Source organism: Crocuta crocuta, unplaced genomic scaffold, assembly GCF_008692635.1.
Source record: "Crocuta crocuta isolate KB4526 unplaced genomic scaffold, BGI_CrCroc_1.0 scaffold451, whole genome shotgun sequence".
Taxonomy (NCBI): domain Eukaryota; kingdom Metazoa; phylum Chordata; class Mammalia; order Carnivora; family Hyaenidae; genus Crocuta; species Crocuta crocuta.
This window is the reverse complement of record NW_027527963.1, coordinates 506,511-527,255: the sequence shown is the minus strand read 5'-3', so window position 1 is coordinate 527,255 and position 20,745 is coordinate 506,511. Positions and strand designations below refer to the sequence as shown.

The 20,745-nt window shown below is 37.1% G+C and overlaps 1 protein-coding gene across 7 annotated transcripts in view; it reads left to right on the top strand.

Moving 5' to 3' along the window:
• The window catches only part of PDE5A (phosphodiesterase 5A), a 142,452-nt gene that overhangs the window by 46,289 nt on the left and 75,418 nt on the right, over positions 1–20,745 (top strand). For all 7 annotated transcript variants that reach the window (XR_013332361.1, XR_013332360.1, XM_077752772.1 and 4 more), the window contains exons 4-7: positions 8,606–8,677; positions 10,359–10,448; positions 12,750–12,887; positions 14,897–14,964. Coding sequence is in view for 5 of the 7 variants with exons in the window: in XM_077752772.1 (XP_077608898.1) it covers positions 8,606–8,677; positions 10,359–10,448; positions 12,750–12,887; positions 14,897–14,964 (368 nt within the window). In the remaining 2 variants the exon portion in view is untranslated. The remainder of the gene's footprint in view (positions 1–8,605; positions 8,678–10,358; positions 10,449–12,749; positions 12,888–14,896; positions 14,965–20,745) is intronic.

Sequence of the window (20,745 nt, the reverse complement as noted above, 5' to 3'; positions counted from 1 at the left end):
TCTTTTGATTTGTCTGCCATTTTGGACCTTTGTTTCTTAAAGTTATAACTTTGAAATTGTTCCATTCCTTCTGATGAAAAGACATATTGTTAGGCAATTTGACAATAAATTATATTAAAAATTAAAAAAATAAAATACACATTAACAAGATAAGCATATGTATGGAATTTGCAGACAGCCAAGGATTTTGGAAAATCCTTGATCTTTACGATTCCTTTAAAGAATAGTACTGAAGAACCTGTATTTTACATTCATGCAGGTTTCGCTTTCCCTTCACGGGGAGTAGTAGAAAGAACTAGGTTTGGGGTCACACCTGCAGAGCATCTGAGTCTGTATGTTCTCGGACTCCTATTTAACTTTTCTGAACATCAGCTACCTCTGTGATAAAGTGGAAATAATAATATCTACCTTAAAGAGTTGTGACAAAGGTTAAATGAGTTAACAGATACAAAGTGCCTGTCATATAGCAGACCCTTCCTTCTCCCTTTTTTAAATGGCAGACTTTTTAGGATTATAAATTTTTTTGGCTGGGAATAGATTTATTAACTGTATTAGAGATAGTGGCCATTAATCATGTATTTCTCATGTCAGTTATCCTAAGGGTGTTGCTGTTTATATCTTGTAACTTTCTCAAAGTTTCTTTTCAACTTGGCTGCCTCTTCCTAGCCTCCTGGGCCGTGAGAATAAACTAAAAGCATCCACTTCTCCTGTATTCATACTTGTGTTGTCTTCAACCTTGGAAGATCCATAAACATACTCTTGAGAGAAACAGTAGGTGTAGTGGTGCTTATGCATATAAATGGATAACATGGATCACAACCAAATAAAGTCAATCTTACCAGTCACTTAAAAAAAAATCAAACCTTGATTCTCAAATTTATTAGGGAAAGCCAAACAACAACAGAATGGTCAAAATTCGAAAGTCACACGTAGGCAATACAGAAGAGGAGAACCAATATAGATAATAAAAATTAAAAAGCTGTTCATTCGCTCTAGTAATCCGGAAGATGCAAATTAAAGCAACAGTGAAATACATTTGTGTAACTGTCAGATGGCCAAAAATTTAAAACCTGATAATACTAAGTGCTGATTAGAATGTAAGGTTAACAAAAACTCTTAAGGTTTGCTGGTAAAGGTATAACTCCTATAATCCCTCTGAAGATTCACCAAAGAAGCTCCTAGATATATGTGCACAAGCAGACCTGTATAGAGATGTTCACTATAGATGGTTTTTAGAATTCTATAATAGCAAAAAATTGGAAGCAACCCAAATGTCCATCATTTGGGGATTAGATGAATAAAATTTGGTATGGAATACAACATTATAAAATGAATAAGCCAGACATTGAATACAATAACAGGTTGCAAAATTATGCATTTCTTACTATTTTATTTGAGTAACCTTTTTGAAAGATGAAAGTATTATATCTGGTTTATAGACTCATATTATTTCTTAGGAGTGCAGTGCTAGAGGTTGACTCTGGGAGGGAAAGACGGGAGGAAGAAGAATGGGCCTGGAAGGAGAGAAAGTCCAATTTACTTTTCTTAGTTTAATTTTGAAAAGGAAACATTCTCAAATATTAACAGCTAGTAGTTCTTTATCCATGATTCTCAGGGTGTCTTTTGTCTTTGGACCAGCAGCATGTGGCATCACCTGAGAGTTCTGAGAAATACAAATTCTCGGGCCGCAACCCAGATCTGCTGAATTTGAACCTGTGTAGTGGGGCCCGGCAAGCCATGTTTAACAAGTGGCACACTGCCACTGTTCTAGGTGACAGACATATGGATGTTTACTAATTATTCTCTGATTTTCTGTATTTTTTTTAATTAAATGTTAAAATGAACAATCTTAAGCTTTTCTTTCCCACTCTTCCAAAGTCCTTCTAGGCCCTTATTTCCAGCTCCATAACTAAAGGATTATTCAGAGCACAAACTTCTTACTGCCACAGAAGTTCTCAGATATGGAGAGATCACTTAATATCAAGCAAAGGGCAGAGAAAGAAAGTGGGCAGATGTAATTAACTATTATTCGAATGCAAATTGTTGAGTAGGTACATCACCCTACAAAAGTATTTGCTCTCTCTGACACTTCCCATTATCGTAAACAGCAAATCTCCATCAAGCATTGAGTACATTCAGGACAGAGCAAAGTACTGATGCTACAATAAGGCATAGATATAAATCATGTCCTTAGGAAACAATCTAGTTGGAGAGCCAGGACATGAGTAGAAATGAGGTAAGGCCTACCCAGCTGCCACACAGAATCTCAGAAGGGTTTGAAGGAAAGCTTTCTGGAGACTCCACCTCAGTAGAGAAAGGGGAAGGTAATATTTCAAGGAATGATGTGAACAGAGGTCATCATAGCATTCTAATTCAAAGGCCCATTTAAATGATCTTGGTTCAAGCTGAGGGTGTGGAATTCATCATTAGGTTCCATCCTTTAGAGAGATAAAACATTACAATGTTTTGAGTAAAAAGGCGATTTGTACGTGCAGAGCAGTGTCCCAAGAAGATAAATTTGGCATCAGTGTCAAAGGTCGACTGAAGGCAGAAAAACAATTAGCAATGAGATGTCACGGCTTTCAAATAAAGTGAGGATTTAGATGGTGAAACACATGACACAGTATGGGGTGAGGAAAAGTGAAAAAGGAATGGAGAATGATTCTAATGGAATGTATTAGCTTCTTATTGCCTCTGTAAAAAATACTACCAGAAATTTAGTAGCTTAAAACAACACAAATGTATTATCTTATAGTTTTGGATGTCTGAGTCTAAAAGAGTTCTCACTGAGCTAACATCAAGGTGTCAGAGTGTTGTGTTCCTATGTGAAGTCTCTAGGGGAGGAATCTGTTCTCTTGCCTTTTCCAGCTTCTACAAGCTGCTTACATCCCTTGGCCTGTGGTCCCTTCTGTTTTCAAAACCTGCAGCCAACCATCCTCAAATCTCTGACTCCAACTCTTCTGCCTCCTGCTTTCCCTCAAAAGGATGCTCGTGATTACAGTTGGAGGACCCACTCAGATGAGTCAGGATAATCTCCCCATCTCCAGAACCTTAAGTTAATTGCATCTGCAAAGTTCCCGTTTGCCATTTAGGGTAACACAGCTACAGGTTCCAAGGATTAGGAGGAGAACATCTTTGGGGGACATTATTTTGCCTACTACATGGACTATGGCCACAATTTGATGATTGCCTAGGATTCAGAAGAGAGGTGAGAAAGCCCAGATTGGTCATGCCAAACCTGTCACTTTCAATTTGCTTACTTGTAAAACAGAAGGAGAAGGTGGTGTAGGGGTGAGATCCGCTTTCACGCCTAACACTCTGAGTAGAATGTCCCCTCCATGAGGACATAGATTTCTATCTGTCTTGTTCCCTGTTGGGTTTTCATTGCCTAGAACAATGACTGATACATGAGGGACTCAGAGATTATTTGTTGAATAAAATATTTTTGTTGAATAAAAGACTGAGTCAAGGAATATTTTGAAAAGAGCACTGGGAAGCCTTCTCCACTGGCTCCTATACGTATTAAATTCTCATTTGCTTGGAGAAATAAGGTTTTGGCTCAGGTTATACATAGGCCAGGGTCCTGTCATTATGACAGAGGCACTCCATGGATGGGAGAGAGGGATAGCTAAGAATTATAGAGTCTGTTCCTTTCCTCCCTTGCATTTTTAGCTTCCATCCTGAGTATTCCTTGGAATTGAGAATAAGGAAGTGTATTGAGATTGATGTATGGCCTCTGTAAGTGTCTGGGGCAGCTGCTAATTGAAGGAGAAATTGCTCACTGTGGCAGTGATCACTTGCCCCTGAATTGACCAGCTGTCACATTCCACACTGTTCACTCAGCGAGAGTCAAATCTTGCCCTTTACATTCCTAAAAGAACACTTCACCCTGTGAGGACATAATATCCATTTATGCTGTGGAAAGTGCCAGTAAAATAGAAAACAGAAGCTTCTTTGTGTTTAAAAAAATAACATAGAGTACAGGCATTTGAGGATCCAGGTAGCCAGCAGGTAGGCAAAGTGATTGGGCTTTCTGATGTGGAAACTAATACTTTCAAGGGGCTTTGCCTCTCAGATACAAGGCCTGACACACACTTGCCATAAAGGCAAGCTTTTGAAACTGACATTTAAAAAGCTTATGGTTAGCATTTACTTGGCTTGAAGATAATGAGCTAATTTGTTTAAACAGGCAATAGATGACCGAAGAAGCAAATCAGAAGGTGCTAGTTTTGCTTAGGATCCTTGAAATTCAAAGAATGAAACTCTTTTTGGTCTTTTACTGAATTATGTGATCTTGGACAAGTGCTACACTTTTTCTGTCAGTGCTGTTCTTAAAATGTCATCCATTAGGGGATGGAGGCACATGTACATATTAGATATATGTTCTTATTCTAATAACTCTCTTAGAAGAACATGCCTGTTTCTTTAATACCAGTTGTATTTAATTAATCATCTCTTAAACAAATTAACCTCAATATCTGAATCTGTAAAATTATTAGTGAGAGAAGTAATTGAGTACCAGAAAGGTTGAAAAATTTATCATTGGAAATCCTCATTCCATAACATCGCCTAAAAGTATCTTGCTCTAATGTTAAGGGAAAAAATTGTGGGTTGGAGGAATTCAATATAGTAAAGATCTGGTGTGGAGGGGATACAAAGTAGGTATTAAAGCCTATAAGCAAGACTTCTGGTCTGTTAGCCAGACTGTACAGATGCAAAAGAATCCCCCTCCACAATTCTGCAAACAAGCAGAGATAAAATTTTATTAAAAACAAGTTTACAGGTTACAGATGCGCTCAAGAAAGGGAAAACCCTCCGGTGTCAGAAACAGAGGGAAACCCAAGATAAGAAATGTGAGCATGGAGTCCTGGCCAGATGGGCTCATGGAGGTCTGAGATTCAGGATAGTGACATGAATGTCTAAGGGTAGCATCCGTAGACTGGTAATGCATCCACTCTCCAGGAAGGGCATGGAAGGGCAGGGACGGGAAGTCTAGATGAGTGATGGTTTCATTCATGAAAATGGACCTGGCAGACTCCACCAGCAGTCAGGAGAAGCCTCAAGGAAGCTTGCCTCCTACCTACTGCTGTGAGAGAAAGAAGAGACACCTGCATGAGCCTGTGCCCTAAATGGGCATGGAGTTCAAATTCACACTCCTAGGGCAGTGCCGAGACAAACAAGACATCACTATGCACAGACACTTCATGACTCAGGGAACATGGGACTCGTGTGGAAAACAACCCCTGCTAAAGATGAACTCACAGGCAAAGACATGAAGGACAATAGGTACTAGTATTTATAGGAGAGGGAAGAGGAAGAAAAATAGACAGGTTTGAAAAATGAATCTGATCGAAATTCCAGAATGGAAAATAGTTATACGTTTTTGAACCATGTGAACACTTTTGTGTTGGTTGAAAATTGTGAATAATGACTGATAATATGGTTTCAAGGACACTGTTTCTTTTAACTAGAGAGAAAACTTTTCAGAGTGTGGTTAGAAAACTGCTTATCATAGAAATATTCCTGAGTATCAAACATGCGGACTGAAACTGAGGTTGAAATTGGTATACAATTTTAATAAAGGAAGAGCTGAAGGGATCATCTCCATGTGCACTGAAGAAGCCTTGTTCGAAGAGCTCTTCTCCTTAAATGAAGTTGCTGCAGACTCGCTGGGAACAGGCTTTGGTCCTGTTTCTCTGGTAGAGGTTGATGCTCACTGACCCACTTTGAAAATATTTACCCTGCCCCCCACCCCGCCGCCCCTCCCAGGTCTCACCTACCACCTAACGTCAGTCTGCAGATAACTGACCAGGTTAAGGGTTAGCTTCAGCCTGCAGCCTTAGACCATGGTGAGCTCATTAGCCCATCCTGGCTTTGTTCTCATTCTCAAGGGACTCTGGTGATCTAAACTAACCAATGATATCATTTTTACTGGTCTTGATTTCAGAAAATTCATTAGGCAGCTGATTTTCCTCTTTTAAGACTAGGAAATTAACTGTTATCTCACTGTCAATTTATGGTGACATCACGATGGACTAAAATAGCTTGGTGATTATTTAATAAACAACTAGCTTTTTGTGTCTTTTATTGAATGAGTGGGAACTTTCTCTTTACTTTCTTGCTTGAATACATTGCTCACACAGCTCCACATACATGTAGCCCCTCACTACATACTTGTTTATATTGTGTAGTCATCTGAGAAGGTTTGCTTAAGACTATGTGTCTGTTTGTAAACTCCCCTTCCTTAAAATGAAGATTTAAAGTTTAAGTCTTTCTTTTATAAAACCATTTATTAAAGACGAATGAAAACTCAGATGTTACCGTGTCTAAGAAGCTGCCTCTTTTACCCATATTTTTTTTTAAAATGTTTTATTTATTTCTAGGAGAGAGAGAGACAGCATGAGCAGGGGAGGGTCAGAGAGAGAGGGAGTCACAGACTCTGAAACAGGCTCCAGGCTCTGAGCTGGCAGTCAGCACAGAGCCCGACGCGGGGCTCGAACCCACGAACCGTGAGATCATGACCTAAGCGAAAGTCGGACGCTTAACCGACTAAGCCACCCAGGCGCCCCACTTTTACCCATATTATGTGCCCCCTTCTGTGCTCAGAGCAGTCTGTGGGCATCTGTATCATCCATCTGATGACACCGTCCTATGTGCTTTAAGTGTATGTTTGTGCATCACCCGTTCTTGACCCTGAGCTTCTTCAGAGTAGTCTTTCTTCCAGTTGTCACTCCTCAGTACAGAGTAGGCACCTCAGTATTTGTTGGGTGAATGAATGATCACTTGAAATAACCAAGTTGATCGCACTGTATATTAGCCCCAGTGACCTGAAAGTAGTTCTTGTCAGTTATACTCAGGTGAACATGCTAATCCACAGTCCACACATTTTTTTACCATAAATAGAAGTTGATGTATACATTTAGTCATTGAGATTGGAGCATCTGAACATCTGTGAGCTATCGTGGGGCCCCTGGGTGGCTCAGTCTGTTAAGCATCCGACTTCGGCTCAGATCATGATCTCACGGTTTGTGGGTTCGAGCCCTGCATTGGGCTCTGTGCTGACACGTCAGAGCCTGGAGCCTGCTTCAGATTCTGTGTCTCCCTCTCTCTCTGACCCTCCCCTGCTCACACTGTCTCTCTCTCTCTTAGAAATAAATAAAACTTTAAAAATTAAAAAAAAAAGCTATTGTGTATATAAAAATAAGGGAGAGTTGAATTAAGGACAACAAAAAGGTACAGGATAATTGGAGAATTCTGATTGATTGATTGATTTTTATTTTTTTAACATCACTTTACTCTGTCATGGGTCATGGAGGAAGGGTATTGAGAAGACCAGAAAAATGTATCAGATAAGAATGCATTTCTCCTTCCTTGTTCCGCTACCCTGTCTGGGAATTTTATAGCCTTTTTTTAGAGCTAAGGGACCAGAAGGAGAGGAGGAAAATACGATGAGCCATGCACACAAAACCAAGGGCTTTATATTCCTAAAGTGTAATCATTTAGGGGATAATAGCTTGTTCCACTGATATTAAATCACCAAGGAAGGAGAGAGTAGAATTTATAAAAGGAAAGGGGAAAAAAACACAAAAGGTAAGTTTTGAAGGTCTTTAAAAGACTAAGGCAATGACTCAGACTGAAGCTGGAACTAAACAGGTAAGTAAAATACACTTTCAAGCAGAAGGAAGAGAAGGTTCTTAAAGTGTTTCTACACCTTTTGTGGAAACTTAAGACATATTCCCAGAGTATGGGCTCAGTCTTCTTAAGATACAGTTTACCTTTGATCCATTGGAAGGAAGACTCATCCTGTTAATTTTTGTTTTGGTTTTTCAAGATAACCTCTTTTCCCAAAAATAGGCCTACTGAGGGTAAAACAATTTTTAAGGTCAGATGTTTCAAAGGAAGTTGGACTACACCCCTACATTAGGAATTATTTTTCACCCTAATTGGCCACTGGATCCTGTATCATTTTCAGTAAAAGACCATGTTTAACTAAACCGTTTGAAGTATTATATTTAAAGCTAGTATAAAACATTCATCACACATTTAATTTGAATGTGACAGAAATTTACAGTTTTTAATCCAAAAACCTTGAAAAATATTCACTTAAAATGCAATTGCCAATAATATTTCTCACAATGCAGAGTGAAGTCACAGAATCTAATATAGTAGGACGCGAAAAGCTGACAACATCCAAATTCTTATTAGAAAAGATGGGGGCGCCTGGGTGGCTCAGTCAGTTAAGTCTCTGGCTCTTGACTTTAGCTTAGATCATGATCTCATTAAATCATGATATGGGGCTCCACCCTGAGCATTGGGCCTGCTTGGGATTCTCTCTCCCTCTTTCTCTGCCCCTCTCCCCTGCTTGCATTCTCTCTGTCTCTCAAAATAAATAAATAAATACACATTTTAAAAATATACATAAAAAAAGAAAAGAAGGATGTAACAAATGATACAGAACTAGTTCAAAGCTGAGGGGTTTTGTTTTGTTTTCATAGCTCACTGCTATTTTAAAGCACATGTAGAAATTCCTCCATAAACACATTTTGGTGAATTTATACCAGTAATTTCAATCAATGAAATTACCACTTTTTTGTCCTTATACCAGGTTGTTGGTGTAGCCCAGGCCATCAACAAGAGATCCGGAAACGGTGGGACATTCACTGAAAAAGATGAAAAGGTACCAAAACTTACATCTGCGTCGATGTCAATTTAAGAAGATGCCTTCTCTTTTTAGTGTATATAGACTTAGCTGTGGCTGAAATTGCTGATCACAAAAAAAAATCACAGTTTAAAATGATCTGAAATGTTCAACAGTGTCTAAAAACAGTTTACTGTTTTTTTTACTGTTTACTGCAGCTAAAAACAGTGCTGACTTTGGGGTACTAGTGGTAGTCAGTCCTCAGAAATTCCCCAGCTACCTCCTCAGTGTGTCATCAAGTCCCCCCACCTCAAGGACTGTGTGCATGTTGGGGCCATACAGAGGGTGACAAGGTATATTAACTATCTCATTTGCCTTTCATCACCGCCATAAAGAAATCCAACGCTGAGTAAAAACCCCTGAAGCTCCAAGTTCAGAAATCCAAGTCAGCTAAAAATTGGAATTGCCTCCTGATGAAGCAAATTTCAGAATGTTTTATAAGCTTTGCACACAGACGGTGGGGCGCCAAGGTGTGAATTCAGGCTGGATGATGTGAATTTAGCTTCAGAAAGAGCGGCAGTCAGCATTATTTTATTACTCTTCCCATCCAACTCTAAAGGAATACATTCCATGCACCACATCGACATGCTTCCCGTTTAAGGACAGAAGCCCCTAAACCTGTTTATAACTTCATTCTGTCAGTAGGTTTTATTATTTCTCTTCTTGAATATGTAATTATATGTACATCGTGGAGCCTATTGAATTCTTCTTATTCAAGCCTATCGCTATTTATGTCTCTCCCCTGAAAATTAGTAGGAGCGTTTGGAAGACATTCAGACAGGTCAGAGTTATTTTTGTCTCCATGGTGTAGGCCCTACTGGCACTTGTGTTGGTCTCCATATTTTAATTGCTTCAGGACATAGCAAGTACCTTTTTGAATCAGTGTAATAGATATGTAGTCTCCTATTCTGTTAAAGACATCTGAGAATTTTTGATGGGTAACATGCTCTAGAATGACTTTATGTTTATATTTATTTTTCATCATTTGCCCATTAAGGTAAACACCTCTTGAAAGAGCTGCAATTCTTGAAAGAGTTGCTGTATCATCTCTTGGCAAAATAAATATGATTGTAAATAAAGTATACCATGGAAAGATTTATTTTAATCAATAATTAATATAATTGTCAGCGTACCACTATAAAATGTATAATGAGGATGATAATCCATGTTAGAAAGCATACTGAAGCTAATATTTTATACAACATTATATAGGACTGTTATTGCCAATATTCTCTCAATAAGCTCTTAGCTTTCGTTTGGCCCAGTAATAAGTTACAGGCTATTTATATAGCCTCAGCACAGATCCAGCTCTTAATATCATTCAGAGATGACACCAAATTTTGCATAGGGTGAATTTCAGTTTCAAATGGCATAAAGAGATCTGTGTCCTACTCCCTCCCCTCTTCTCCTTGGATATTTGTAACCAGTCTATGACTTTAGGAGGCAGTGTTAATACTTGTCATCTACATACTGTGTCAGTTAGCTAACACTTGCTCTGCATCAGTTCCTAATTTTGTGCAGAATTAACATGTACCCTTTGGGCTTTCTAGTATTTATTTCAACTATAAATACTTTGGGGTGCCTTCTGTGTTTCAGAAAACATAACAAGACAGTTGTGTAGACAATTCTTAATTTGGCTGTTGTCTTACTTGTTTTCTAGGACTTTGCTGCTTATTTGGCATTTTGTGGTATTGTTCTCCATAATGCTCAACTTTATGAGACTTCACTGCTGGAGAACAAGAGAAATCAGGCAAGTCTGATTACTAAAGAGAGAGTATAGGAATTATTTTTAAAAAAATTGTTAAATTTTTATTCAGGTAATATATGTGTATGATTAAAAATCCACTTAATATTTTAACTGTATGTTTTAATAATTCTTTCCACTTCCTGTAATCCATGCTCTGTTGCTTTATCAGTATTAGAAAATAGTCATTAACTTAACAGATGTGGATTTATTTGATTTACATCACTCTTTACTTGCCATTATCCTATTCCACTAGTATCATTATATCTGTTTTAAGTTACTGATGGGTTGCATTTATAATGTTAGATAAGGCTTTTAGTTCTTGCCTTATCAACTAGAGACCTCATCTGTTGATTCTTTGCTTTGTAAAATGAAGATCTTAACATCTCTCATCTTTCCTTCTCAACTGCGATGCCTTACCTCTGCTTTTGTCATCAGACCTTTTTCTATTGCCCACATTGATAACATATTTTTAGTAAGCTTTGTCTAGTTTAATTCTAAAGTTGTGATTTAAAATAAAGTGCTTATAAGTACCATGACTATGTAAATATTATTCATGTTGCACTTGCTATACAACTTTTAGTTTTTCCTGATGTTTCTGAATTCCATTCCTTTTTTTCCTCTTGAACTGTTTCCCTGAGCATAGAGCAACACTCATGTTGTTGGTTTTTCCCCAGACTCCCCATTATTTAGGCATTCTTTTGAGTTCTTTTTCTTGGAGATCTCCAAGTTGAGGTTTTCCACAATTTCTCTTCCAAGCTGAACCATATCTCCCCTGGCTGCTGCAAAGGTGTCATCATAGAATTTTCCTTTACTGCTTTCTCAGAAGGGCTCCACTGGTTGTCCACTGGATCCCATAACTTCTTATTTCTCAGTTTATGCCCTTGTTTTATTGCAGCACAATCTCAATTTCTTGAGAAAGAGTATTGATCAGGTAAGTGCGTATTATATCATCCCTACCAGTTTGGCTGGGTATAAAATTCTAAACTGAAAAATCACTTTCAGAATTTAGGGGTGGTACTTTGTCTTCTAACTAGCATCCCTGTTGTTCTGATCCTTGGCTCTGTAGGTGTTGTGGTTTGGTTTGGTTTTTGTATAAGCCTTTCAGATCATTTCCCTGCCTCTGCTTTTTATCACTTAATTTTATAATATGACTCTTTTTCATTCATCATACTGGTATGATGAATCTGTTCATCCCTTTCCACCTGGAGGCTTAAGCCCTTCCATTCTATGTAATTATTTTTCATTATTTCTTTGATAATTCCTCTCTCCCACCCTATATTTTCTCTTTTTAGGTCTTGTGTTAATAAGGTATTGGATCTTCCATTGCCTTCACTTGCAGTATCTTCCTACCTGTTCTTCCTGCCCTGTTCTTGCCACCCATTAATCTAATCTCCATTTTTACAAACACAGCTGCAAGCCGGTTACTTTCTTCCTGCAGTCCATCATAGTCCAAACTGCTTCCCAAGACATACAAGGGATATGAAGTTCTTTCTCCACTCAACTCTGCAATTTCATCTCACCAGCTCTCCTCCTCACACTCTATACCTCTCTTAAAACTTGATCAAGACTTGTAGTGCATGCTACCCTCTCTCAATTTAGTTGCTCTTGACTGAAATATTTCCCTTTCCCACTTCACCTGAATGATTCCTGCTTATCTCTCAGGCCTCAGCTAGCTTAGCATCTCTTCAAATAAATTTTCTATGATACCCTTTCCTCTTGCTCTTCACACAAATATTCTGTGAGTTTAGAAGACATTCTGTGTAATTCAAAAGAAAGTGATATTATCAGGAAAAAACACAAAAGGAGCTCTCCAAACTTTGTCTGCTTTGGACAGTATTTACTGTGCTATATGAAAATGCTGATAAATGTTGATCTCAGAAGCTTGGAACAGCAGCAATGTCAGTGTGTTTTACGTATCAGATAATATTCAAAATGCTTTATGAATGTTTGCTTATTTAGTGCTCAAAATAATCCTATGATTATTTTTATTATTTTTCTTATCCCCATTTTTAAGGAGCTGGCCCTACATCACAGAGCTCACAGGAAGGGAAAGCAGGATTAAAAACTGACGACTCTGGTTTCAGAGTCTGTGATTGTAATCACTATACTAACTATACTAACAATCAGAATGGAAGCCTTGGTAGGAAATAGAGACTTACATATTTAATACTTGAACGCAAACTTGGTTGTAACTTGTTAGATTATAAATAAACAACTTGTAAACTGTATAAGTCACTGTATTTAATGATACTTTAACAATTACAAACAATTACTAAATAATAGGCTCTAAATTTTCTTGTCTAGGTGCTGCTTGACCTTGCTAGCTTAATTTTTGAAGAACAGCAATCACTAGAAGTAATTCTAAAGAAAATAGCTGCCACTATTATCTCTTTCATGCAGGTGCAGAAATGCACCATTTTCATTGTGGATGAAGATTGCTCCGTGAGTACAGAGTATGACTTCTTTATTTTTAGAAAGACAGAAACTTATGTTCCTTAAAGCACTGCTTCTAAACCTCATGTTAGCCTCAAATCTCTCGCTAAAACCCAACTGTTTATGGTTGTTTATGCAAAGCCAATCAGAGTAGGAGCTGTTCTGATTGAAAGGGGGTAGAGGTGAGGTTGGAGAATGCCTGCCATGCACCCTTTCACCTTTGTGTCCCTCCACTAAGTGGTTACCATGGGAATATCCGTGTGCTGCTTTTGTCAATGGCTACACTCTCTTGATAGGGAAATACATCGTCATTATGGTATGCAGACCTTTTGTGATCAGGAATAGTAGTGCCCTGGTTGCTGTGAACAAGTAGACCCCCCTTCTGAATGGGTTGGGAATAAAATTTTCTTTTTGTCAGAAATCGTGTACAAACCAAAAGTCATGGCCCAATAGAAGCAATATTATTAAATTAGTCCTAAATCCTTTACCAACAATGGAAAACCACTACACTGTTCTAATTGGTGGATTTCAATCCATTGATGTGTAATGTAAAGAAATAGATGTGTATGGAAGATGGAGTATTCTCACAGAGTGCTGGTTACTTCTAGACAGGCCAATTGAGTCGTGATTAGAATAAGAACTTCTAGCCTGAAGCACTTTTCCTCTATGTAGTTTCTTTCCCTTTTTGACCTAGCAACCACTGTTTTTGGGATATGTCTTTTTGATGTCGTCATTTATTTTCTTTTTCCTTTAGACTCTGAGAATAGGCTTTTCATTCGTGGGTTAGGAAAGAGAGTGGGGATCACCACTTGTGTAGTCTGCTATAATCCATATGTGATATCCGAATTGATGGGTTTTTTGGGAAGTAGAATAATAAAAGACATGTGATACTTATTACAATTTTAAAAATTGTTATAGATAGTAAGACTGTACTATATGACATGTGAATTATTCTGTGGTGTATGGTGTCTAAGTCTCATTAACTGGATATCAAATGAGAATTTGATATCAGTCAGTCTTCTCTTCAATACTATTTCATATTTTCAGTCAGTTATAATGTCCTTAAATATGGAGATGATTACAAGCAGCTATCCTTTTAAAGTTCAGGTCAGAACTCATTAATGCAGTAAGTCAATTTACAATTTTTGCTCTGTGACCTGTTCTTTAGCATTTAATTTTTGAAAGTTATACGCAAATCACTCCTTTTTTAGACAGCTTAAATATCACTTTAATTAACATTCAGCTCATACATCTACCAGTTCACATCTGCTATGGCAGCAACTGACTTGGATCATTGGTGCTTTGAAGTATAGCTTAACAATAGGAACATTAATACATTTTGTTCACTTTTTAACAGCTTAATTTGTTGGGTTTAGGAATCAAGTGGCTTGATGTTCATTTATATAACAACTTTTTGTTTAAAAATATTGCAACAACATGAGCAAAAATCAAATGTAAGTAAGAAAAAAAAAACAGCACTCAGTTCTGTCCCCAAATTAAACTAATATCATTGTTTTATTTCTGTGTTTACCTTCAATTCTTTTTTCAGTTGTAAATGTAGCATGGGTATGAATATGTATTCTGTTTTTTAATGTAACTTTCAAAATACTTCTGTGTTGCTGATCTTCACAATTATTTTAATGACCTCATAAAATATATCTTTTAAGAAAATCTATCAACAGCAATCACTATATTCATAAAAGCTAGAACATGTGGATTTTGAATAAATATGGAGAAAATTTGAAGCTCACATATTCATTAACACCTGGTAGAAAAACAAAAAGCAAGTAGTACACAAATGAGCATTTTTGCAAGTGAATATCAGAAACTGGTAAGAACATGGGAAGCCAACTTAAGGCTGTCAGGCAGTGAGTACTTGTGTCAGTTTAGTCTAAGTTGAAAAATAACACTAGTATTGTCGTCTTCTCTCAGTTGCACAGACTTCCATGTGTGTATCTAAATAGATTTCATTACATTGTCAAACTTATTTCTCAGTCGGTGTTCTCCTGTGTTTTCAGGATTCTTTTTCTAGTGTGTTTCACATGGAGTGTGAGGAATTAGAAAAATCATCAGACACTTTAACAAGGTAAAGTAACTTCTTCTCTGTGTTTATCATAAGTCCAGCTGGCCCTTGAATAACTATTGGAACTGTGTGGGTCCACTTACACATGGATTTTTTTCAATCAGTAAATACAGCACTTTACTATAAATGTATTTTCTCTTCCTTATGATTTTCTTACTAACATTTTCTTTTCTCTAGCTTACTTTATTGTAAAAATACAGTATAAAGGGGTGCTGGGTGGCTCAGTAGATTAAGCATCCAACTCTTGATTTGGCTTAGGTCATGATTCCAGGATTGTGGGATCGAACCCTGCATCAGGCTCTACACTGAGCATGGAGCCTGCTTAGGATTCTCTCACATAGTAAAGTGTGAAAATACTTTACTATTTGATAACAAAGTTCAAGTTTTGTTTTTTTCTCTACAGTTGACCTAATGGAGAATTCTCAATATAGTGAATGGTGTCAAAATTTGTACAATCCTGGGTACAGCATTTTTGTGGACTGGCTCATTTAAGGCCCATAAGTCTAAATTGCAGTTATATTTTTCATTGCATATTGGATGCTCACTGGAAATTTGATAGGCTTCTGAACAAACTTCTCTTCAAGTGTTCTGTGATTTGGAATCAGCCACAGGGATTTAATAANGATCTGTATTGTAGCTCATGTGTTTGTCTTGTTTTTTATAATTTAAAAATTTGTATTAACTTTTTTGTTGTGGTTATCACTTGGATAATAGAATATATTTATAGGATTGGGGTGAGAGATATCATTGCCCCAATTTTATTTGTGCTTTTTGAAGAATTTTGAAAAGGACTTAAATTAAACTACCAAATGTTCTCAGATTCCCTTTCCACCCTTAGTAAAAAACTGGTGTTGTTTGCTTAAGTGATAGTCTATTCTGAGGAATACAAGTTTGCAGGATAAAGTGTCAAGAATTCTTGGGTATAGATATTTATCACAGTTTTCATTGTTCATTTGTTTGTTATTTCACCCCCTTAAATAACTTATCTCAAATTTCTCAAAATTATTTTATCCCTAATTATCAATGTTATATCTAAAAGCCTCATATGATCATGGAAATAGAATATTGTCCTATCTTTACTATTTGATATTAAAGTTTCATATTTTTTACTACAGTTAACCTATTAGAGAATTATTTCATGTAGTGAATGGTATTGCTGTTAGTACAGTACTCAGTGACAATAAGTCCTTTGAAAATAACCTCTATGCAAATCTAAACTATATATAGAATATTTTGTAAGATAACTGGCCTGGTCTCTTCAAAAAGTCAGTGTCATTGAACAAAATGGAGGGAAGGACTATCTTAGACATGCCTGCCAAATGCAATGCATGAATCTTGGTTATTCTGATTAAAACAACTATCAAAGAACAAGTTTTTGAGAACAATTGGAAATCTGAATATGGATTGGATAGTAGATGCTGGTGGGGAATTATTGTTACTTTTCTTTGTAATTAGGAAGATACAGTGGTGAGTAGGAAACTTTTTATTTTTAGGAGCTTCATCCTGGTGTATTTATGGATGAGGTATTAGAATGTCTTTTTTAACCTTACTTTAAAATGCTTCAACCAAAGGTAAATGAGTAAGTATATCTACATTGTTTTTACATTTTTTTAATGTTTATTTTTTTTAAGACAGAGACAGAGCATAAGCAGGGGAGGGACAGAGATAGAGGGAGACACATAATTTGAAGCAGGCTCCAGGCTCTGAGCTATCAGCACAGAGCCCGATGCGGGGCTTGAACCCACGAACCGTGAGATCGTGACCTGAGCCAAAGTCGGACGCTCAACTGACTGAGCCACACAGGCGCCCCTAAGTATATCTAAATTTAATATATTTAAACAAGTGGATATATTCACACATACATATGTAGGTAAAACAAATGTGGTAAAACATTAAAAATTGTGGAATCTAGAATAGGATATTCATTTTACTTTTAACTTTTTTTGTGTATTTCAAAATGTTCATTAAAAATTGGAGGAAAATGTTTATAGTAAAATAATATTTTTGTAATAAATTTAATAAAACAAATTAGAAATGGAAAATCTCTGTAGATCATGTAAAGCAGAATTGACTGAGTTTACAGCTATCTTCAAGAACAGAGTACTTCAGGGGCGCCTGGGTGGCTCAAATGGTTAAGCGTCCGACTTCGGCTCAGGTCATGATCTCACAGTTCGTGGGTTTGAGCCCTGTGTTGGGCTCTGTGCTGACAGCTAGCTCAGAGCCTGGAGCCTGCTTCAGATTCTGTGTCTCCCTGTCTCTCTGACCCTCCCCTGCTCATGCTGTCTCTCTCTCAGAAATAAATACACATTTAAAAATAAAAAATAATAAAGAACAGAGTACTTGAGTGCACAGCCTGCTTTTGTTCAAACCCTCCTACTACTGACTCCCAGAGGGTCTTGCCTCCCTGTCTTTCATTCTCTTCTGCCCGCATCCGCATCCTCTCTCCCATTTCCTTTAGGTCTTCCCTCATCAAGATGGAGACACCGTTGACCATGGTGACTTAAAGTTTAGTTGGTTAGGTGATTCTATGTAAATCAAAACTCATAAGTTCTAGACTATTATTTTTAACAGTGTGATACAGTGAAAGACCTTTTCTCTTATTAAAAGACTTTGAGGAGGGGCGCCTGGGTGGCTTAGTCGGTTAAGCGTCCGACTTTCACTTAGGTCATGATTTCGCGGTTCGTGGGTTCGATCCCTGCGTCGGGCTCTGTGCTGACCGCCAGCTCAGAGCCTGGAGCCTATTTCAGAGTCTGTGACTCCCTCTCTCTCTGACCCTCCCCTGCTCGCGCTGTCTCTCTCTCTGTCTCCTAGAAATAAATAAAAATATTTAAAAAAAAAAACAAAAAAAAAAGACTTTGAGGAATTCTCAAAGGGGCAGATGTAATTTGGGGGCAGATGGGGAATTCATCTGACTCAGAAGGTACACCTGACTCAGGCCTTTATTGCTAACTTGGGCCTGGGGTGCGTAGTCAAAGTAGATAAACCATGGTATCTCTACCTGAGACTTTTCAGCTATCTCGAGTTTTTGTTTCACAAAATTAAAAGTCAGTAACTGGCCTTCATTTCCCTCTTGGCATTGCTGGTCATGACAACTTTATATCTCATTTCCATGTATAGTCTTTTCCTAAGCCCCTCTATGTGCTATTATATTTTCTGACATATTTGACATTGTTTAATTAGTTTTGGGTCCTTTTTGTGTGTGTGATAATAAGCCCATGTCCTGGTGAGTATGTGTGTTTCCCTTTTAATAAATGCTGGTATCTACTGCCTAGATCAATTATGAAGCTTCTTATTCTTAGGAGGAGCATTGATATAATTTTGACGTTATGATGCTATTACATTTTTTTGCCTTTTAGAAAGAATGTTTTAGAAAGCTTCTAGATAAGACACATGTAAATATTTGATTCTTTTACTTTTCAGATTGCATAATGAATTGCTATATATAGACAAATATATATTTAATGTATTTACATATATCTACAGGTATGATACTCTATATTAAAAGCATAAAATGATGGAAGTATATATGATATAAATGATGTGAAAATGACATAAATGATATTATGACCATAGGTGAAATTTAAGAAACAAATGAACCAAGAAAAAGACAAACCAGAAAATAGGCTCAAATACAGACAACTAACTGGTGGTTGCCAGAGGGGAGTTGGGTGAAATAGATAAAGGGGAGTAAGAGTTCATTCATCTTGGGACACCTTGGTGGCTGAGTCGATTAAGCATCTGACCCTTGATTTTGGCTCTGGTCTTAATCTTGGAGCTCACGAGTTCAAGGCCCACATTGGGCTCTGTGCTGACAATGAATGTTTGGCCTGCTTGGGATTCTTTCTCTCCCTCTTTCTTTGGCCCCCTCCCCGCCCCCCAATAGATAAAACTTAAAAAAAAAAAGTTTATTTGGGGCTCCTGGGTGGCTCAGTTGATTGAGTGTCTGACTTCGGCTCAGGTCATGATCTTGCAGTTTGTGAGTTCAAGCCCCATGTCAGGCTCTGTGGCTGACAGCTCAGAGCCTAGAGCCTGCTTCCGATTCTGTGTTTCCCTCTCTCTCTGCCCTACCCTTGCTCGTGCTCTGTGTATCTCTCTCTCTCTCTCAAAAATAAATAAACATTAAAAAAAAAGTTCATTTATCTTGATGAGCACTAAGAAGCAAATAGGATTGTCGAATCACTACATATTGTATACCTGAAACTAATATAACACCATGTTAATTATACTTGAATAAAAAAAAGTAAAATAAAAAAGTATAAAATGATGAGTTATATACATTTACCTTTGAATATTGAACAGCTGTATATATCTGTATAATTACATTTTATGTATTGGGATTTTGATTTTTACTACAAATTCAGCCTGGTCTTCTAATTTCTAATGAAAGTTCAACAAGCCCAGTGATTTGGTATGATAGTGACCTCTACTGGTAAATATGCATTTTAAAAAAGTGTAGTCTTATTTATTTGATTTATTTCTGATAAACAGTGTGTTCCCTCTCTGTAGGCAAAATGGAAGATATTTTCCATTTATTTTTGTCATCATCCCAAGATACTATAAAGGATAAATAAATAGGTCAGTGGGATTACCTTAAAAGAGAGTGATTTAATGGATCATTTTAACCAATTCATTAACTAATTCTATAGCATTAAAAAGTATTCACTGATGCCTTATGTCAGCTAAACATTTAAAGTTAGCCTTTTAGGGGCGCCTGGGGAGCTCAGTCAGTTAAGCGTCGGACTCTTGATTTCAGCTCAGGTCAGGATTTCCCTGTTGTGAGATCAAGCCCCACACTGGTCTCTTTGCTGGTTGTGGGTCCTGCTTGACCTTCTGTCTCTCCCTCTCCCTCTCCCTTTCCTGCTCCTGTGTGCTCTCTCTCTCTCTCTCAAAATGATGCAATAAAAGGACTTTTAGAGATATAAATCATTTTTATTTTTATAAAAGTTAGATATTAGGCCTAATTTTGCCAAACCTCTGAATTAAAAATAATGTGTAGTGACTTTAGCATTTTGAAAAAGGACTAAAGTGATATTGACACTTCACCAGCAGACGCTTTATTATGTTTCTAAAGTTGTTTGTTGATAGAATTCAGGACTCCCTAATTCTCATTATTAAACACTTTGCCAATCCAAACTCTCTCCCATGAGATGAAATGCTAGGCAATTTTATGATGTCAGCAGTAAGCAAATCATTCTTTTAGGCCATTCATTTCCATTGAAAAGCATGGCTCATTTGGTATTTGTCCAACCAAACTACTAATTATCTTTTATAAATTAAAATAACACATTGAAGACAGTTTTGAAATGTTGTGTAAAACTAAAAATAAATATTCAGGGTGAACATTATACATAATTATTAGAATCATATCACCAGTGACATAAAGCACAGTAAAGCTGTTGTGAGTTGGGTCGCCTAAGAATTTCAGAAGGGAAGCTCATCTCCAGGTGGTGGGAGGTTTAGGAGTCTCTGCAGTTTGTTTCATAAGAGCCATGAAATTAGAAGGGAAAAAATGATATTTTAGTGCTATAATTCCATTAGTAGTTAACTTGATGTTAATTTATAAATGCACATTTTTATCATAATATGAAAAATGCATAGAATTAATTCTTTAAGCTCACTTTCTTGTAATATGTATACTAGCTAATACTTGTTATTGATATTTATATATTAGAAAACACAATTACAGTAAATACAGCAACACTATAAAAAGTAGTAAAAAGGTTTTTACAATTTAAAAAACTGTGGATACTAAGTAGATGAAGGGCATAGATTCTGAAGTCAGAC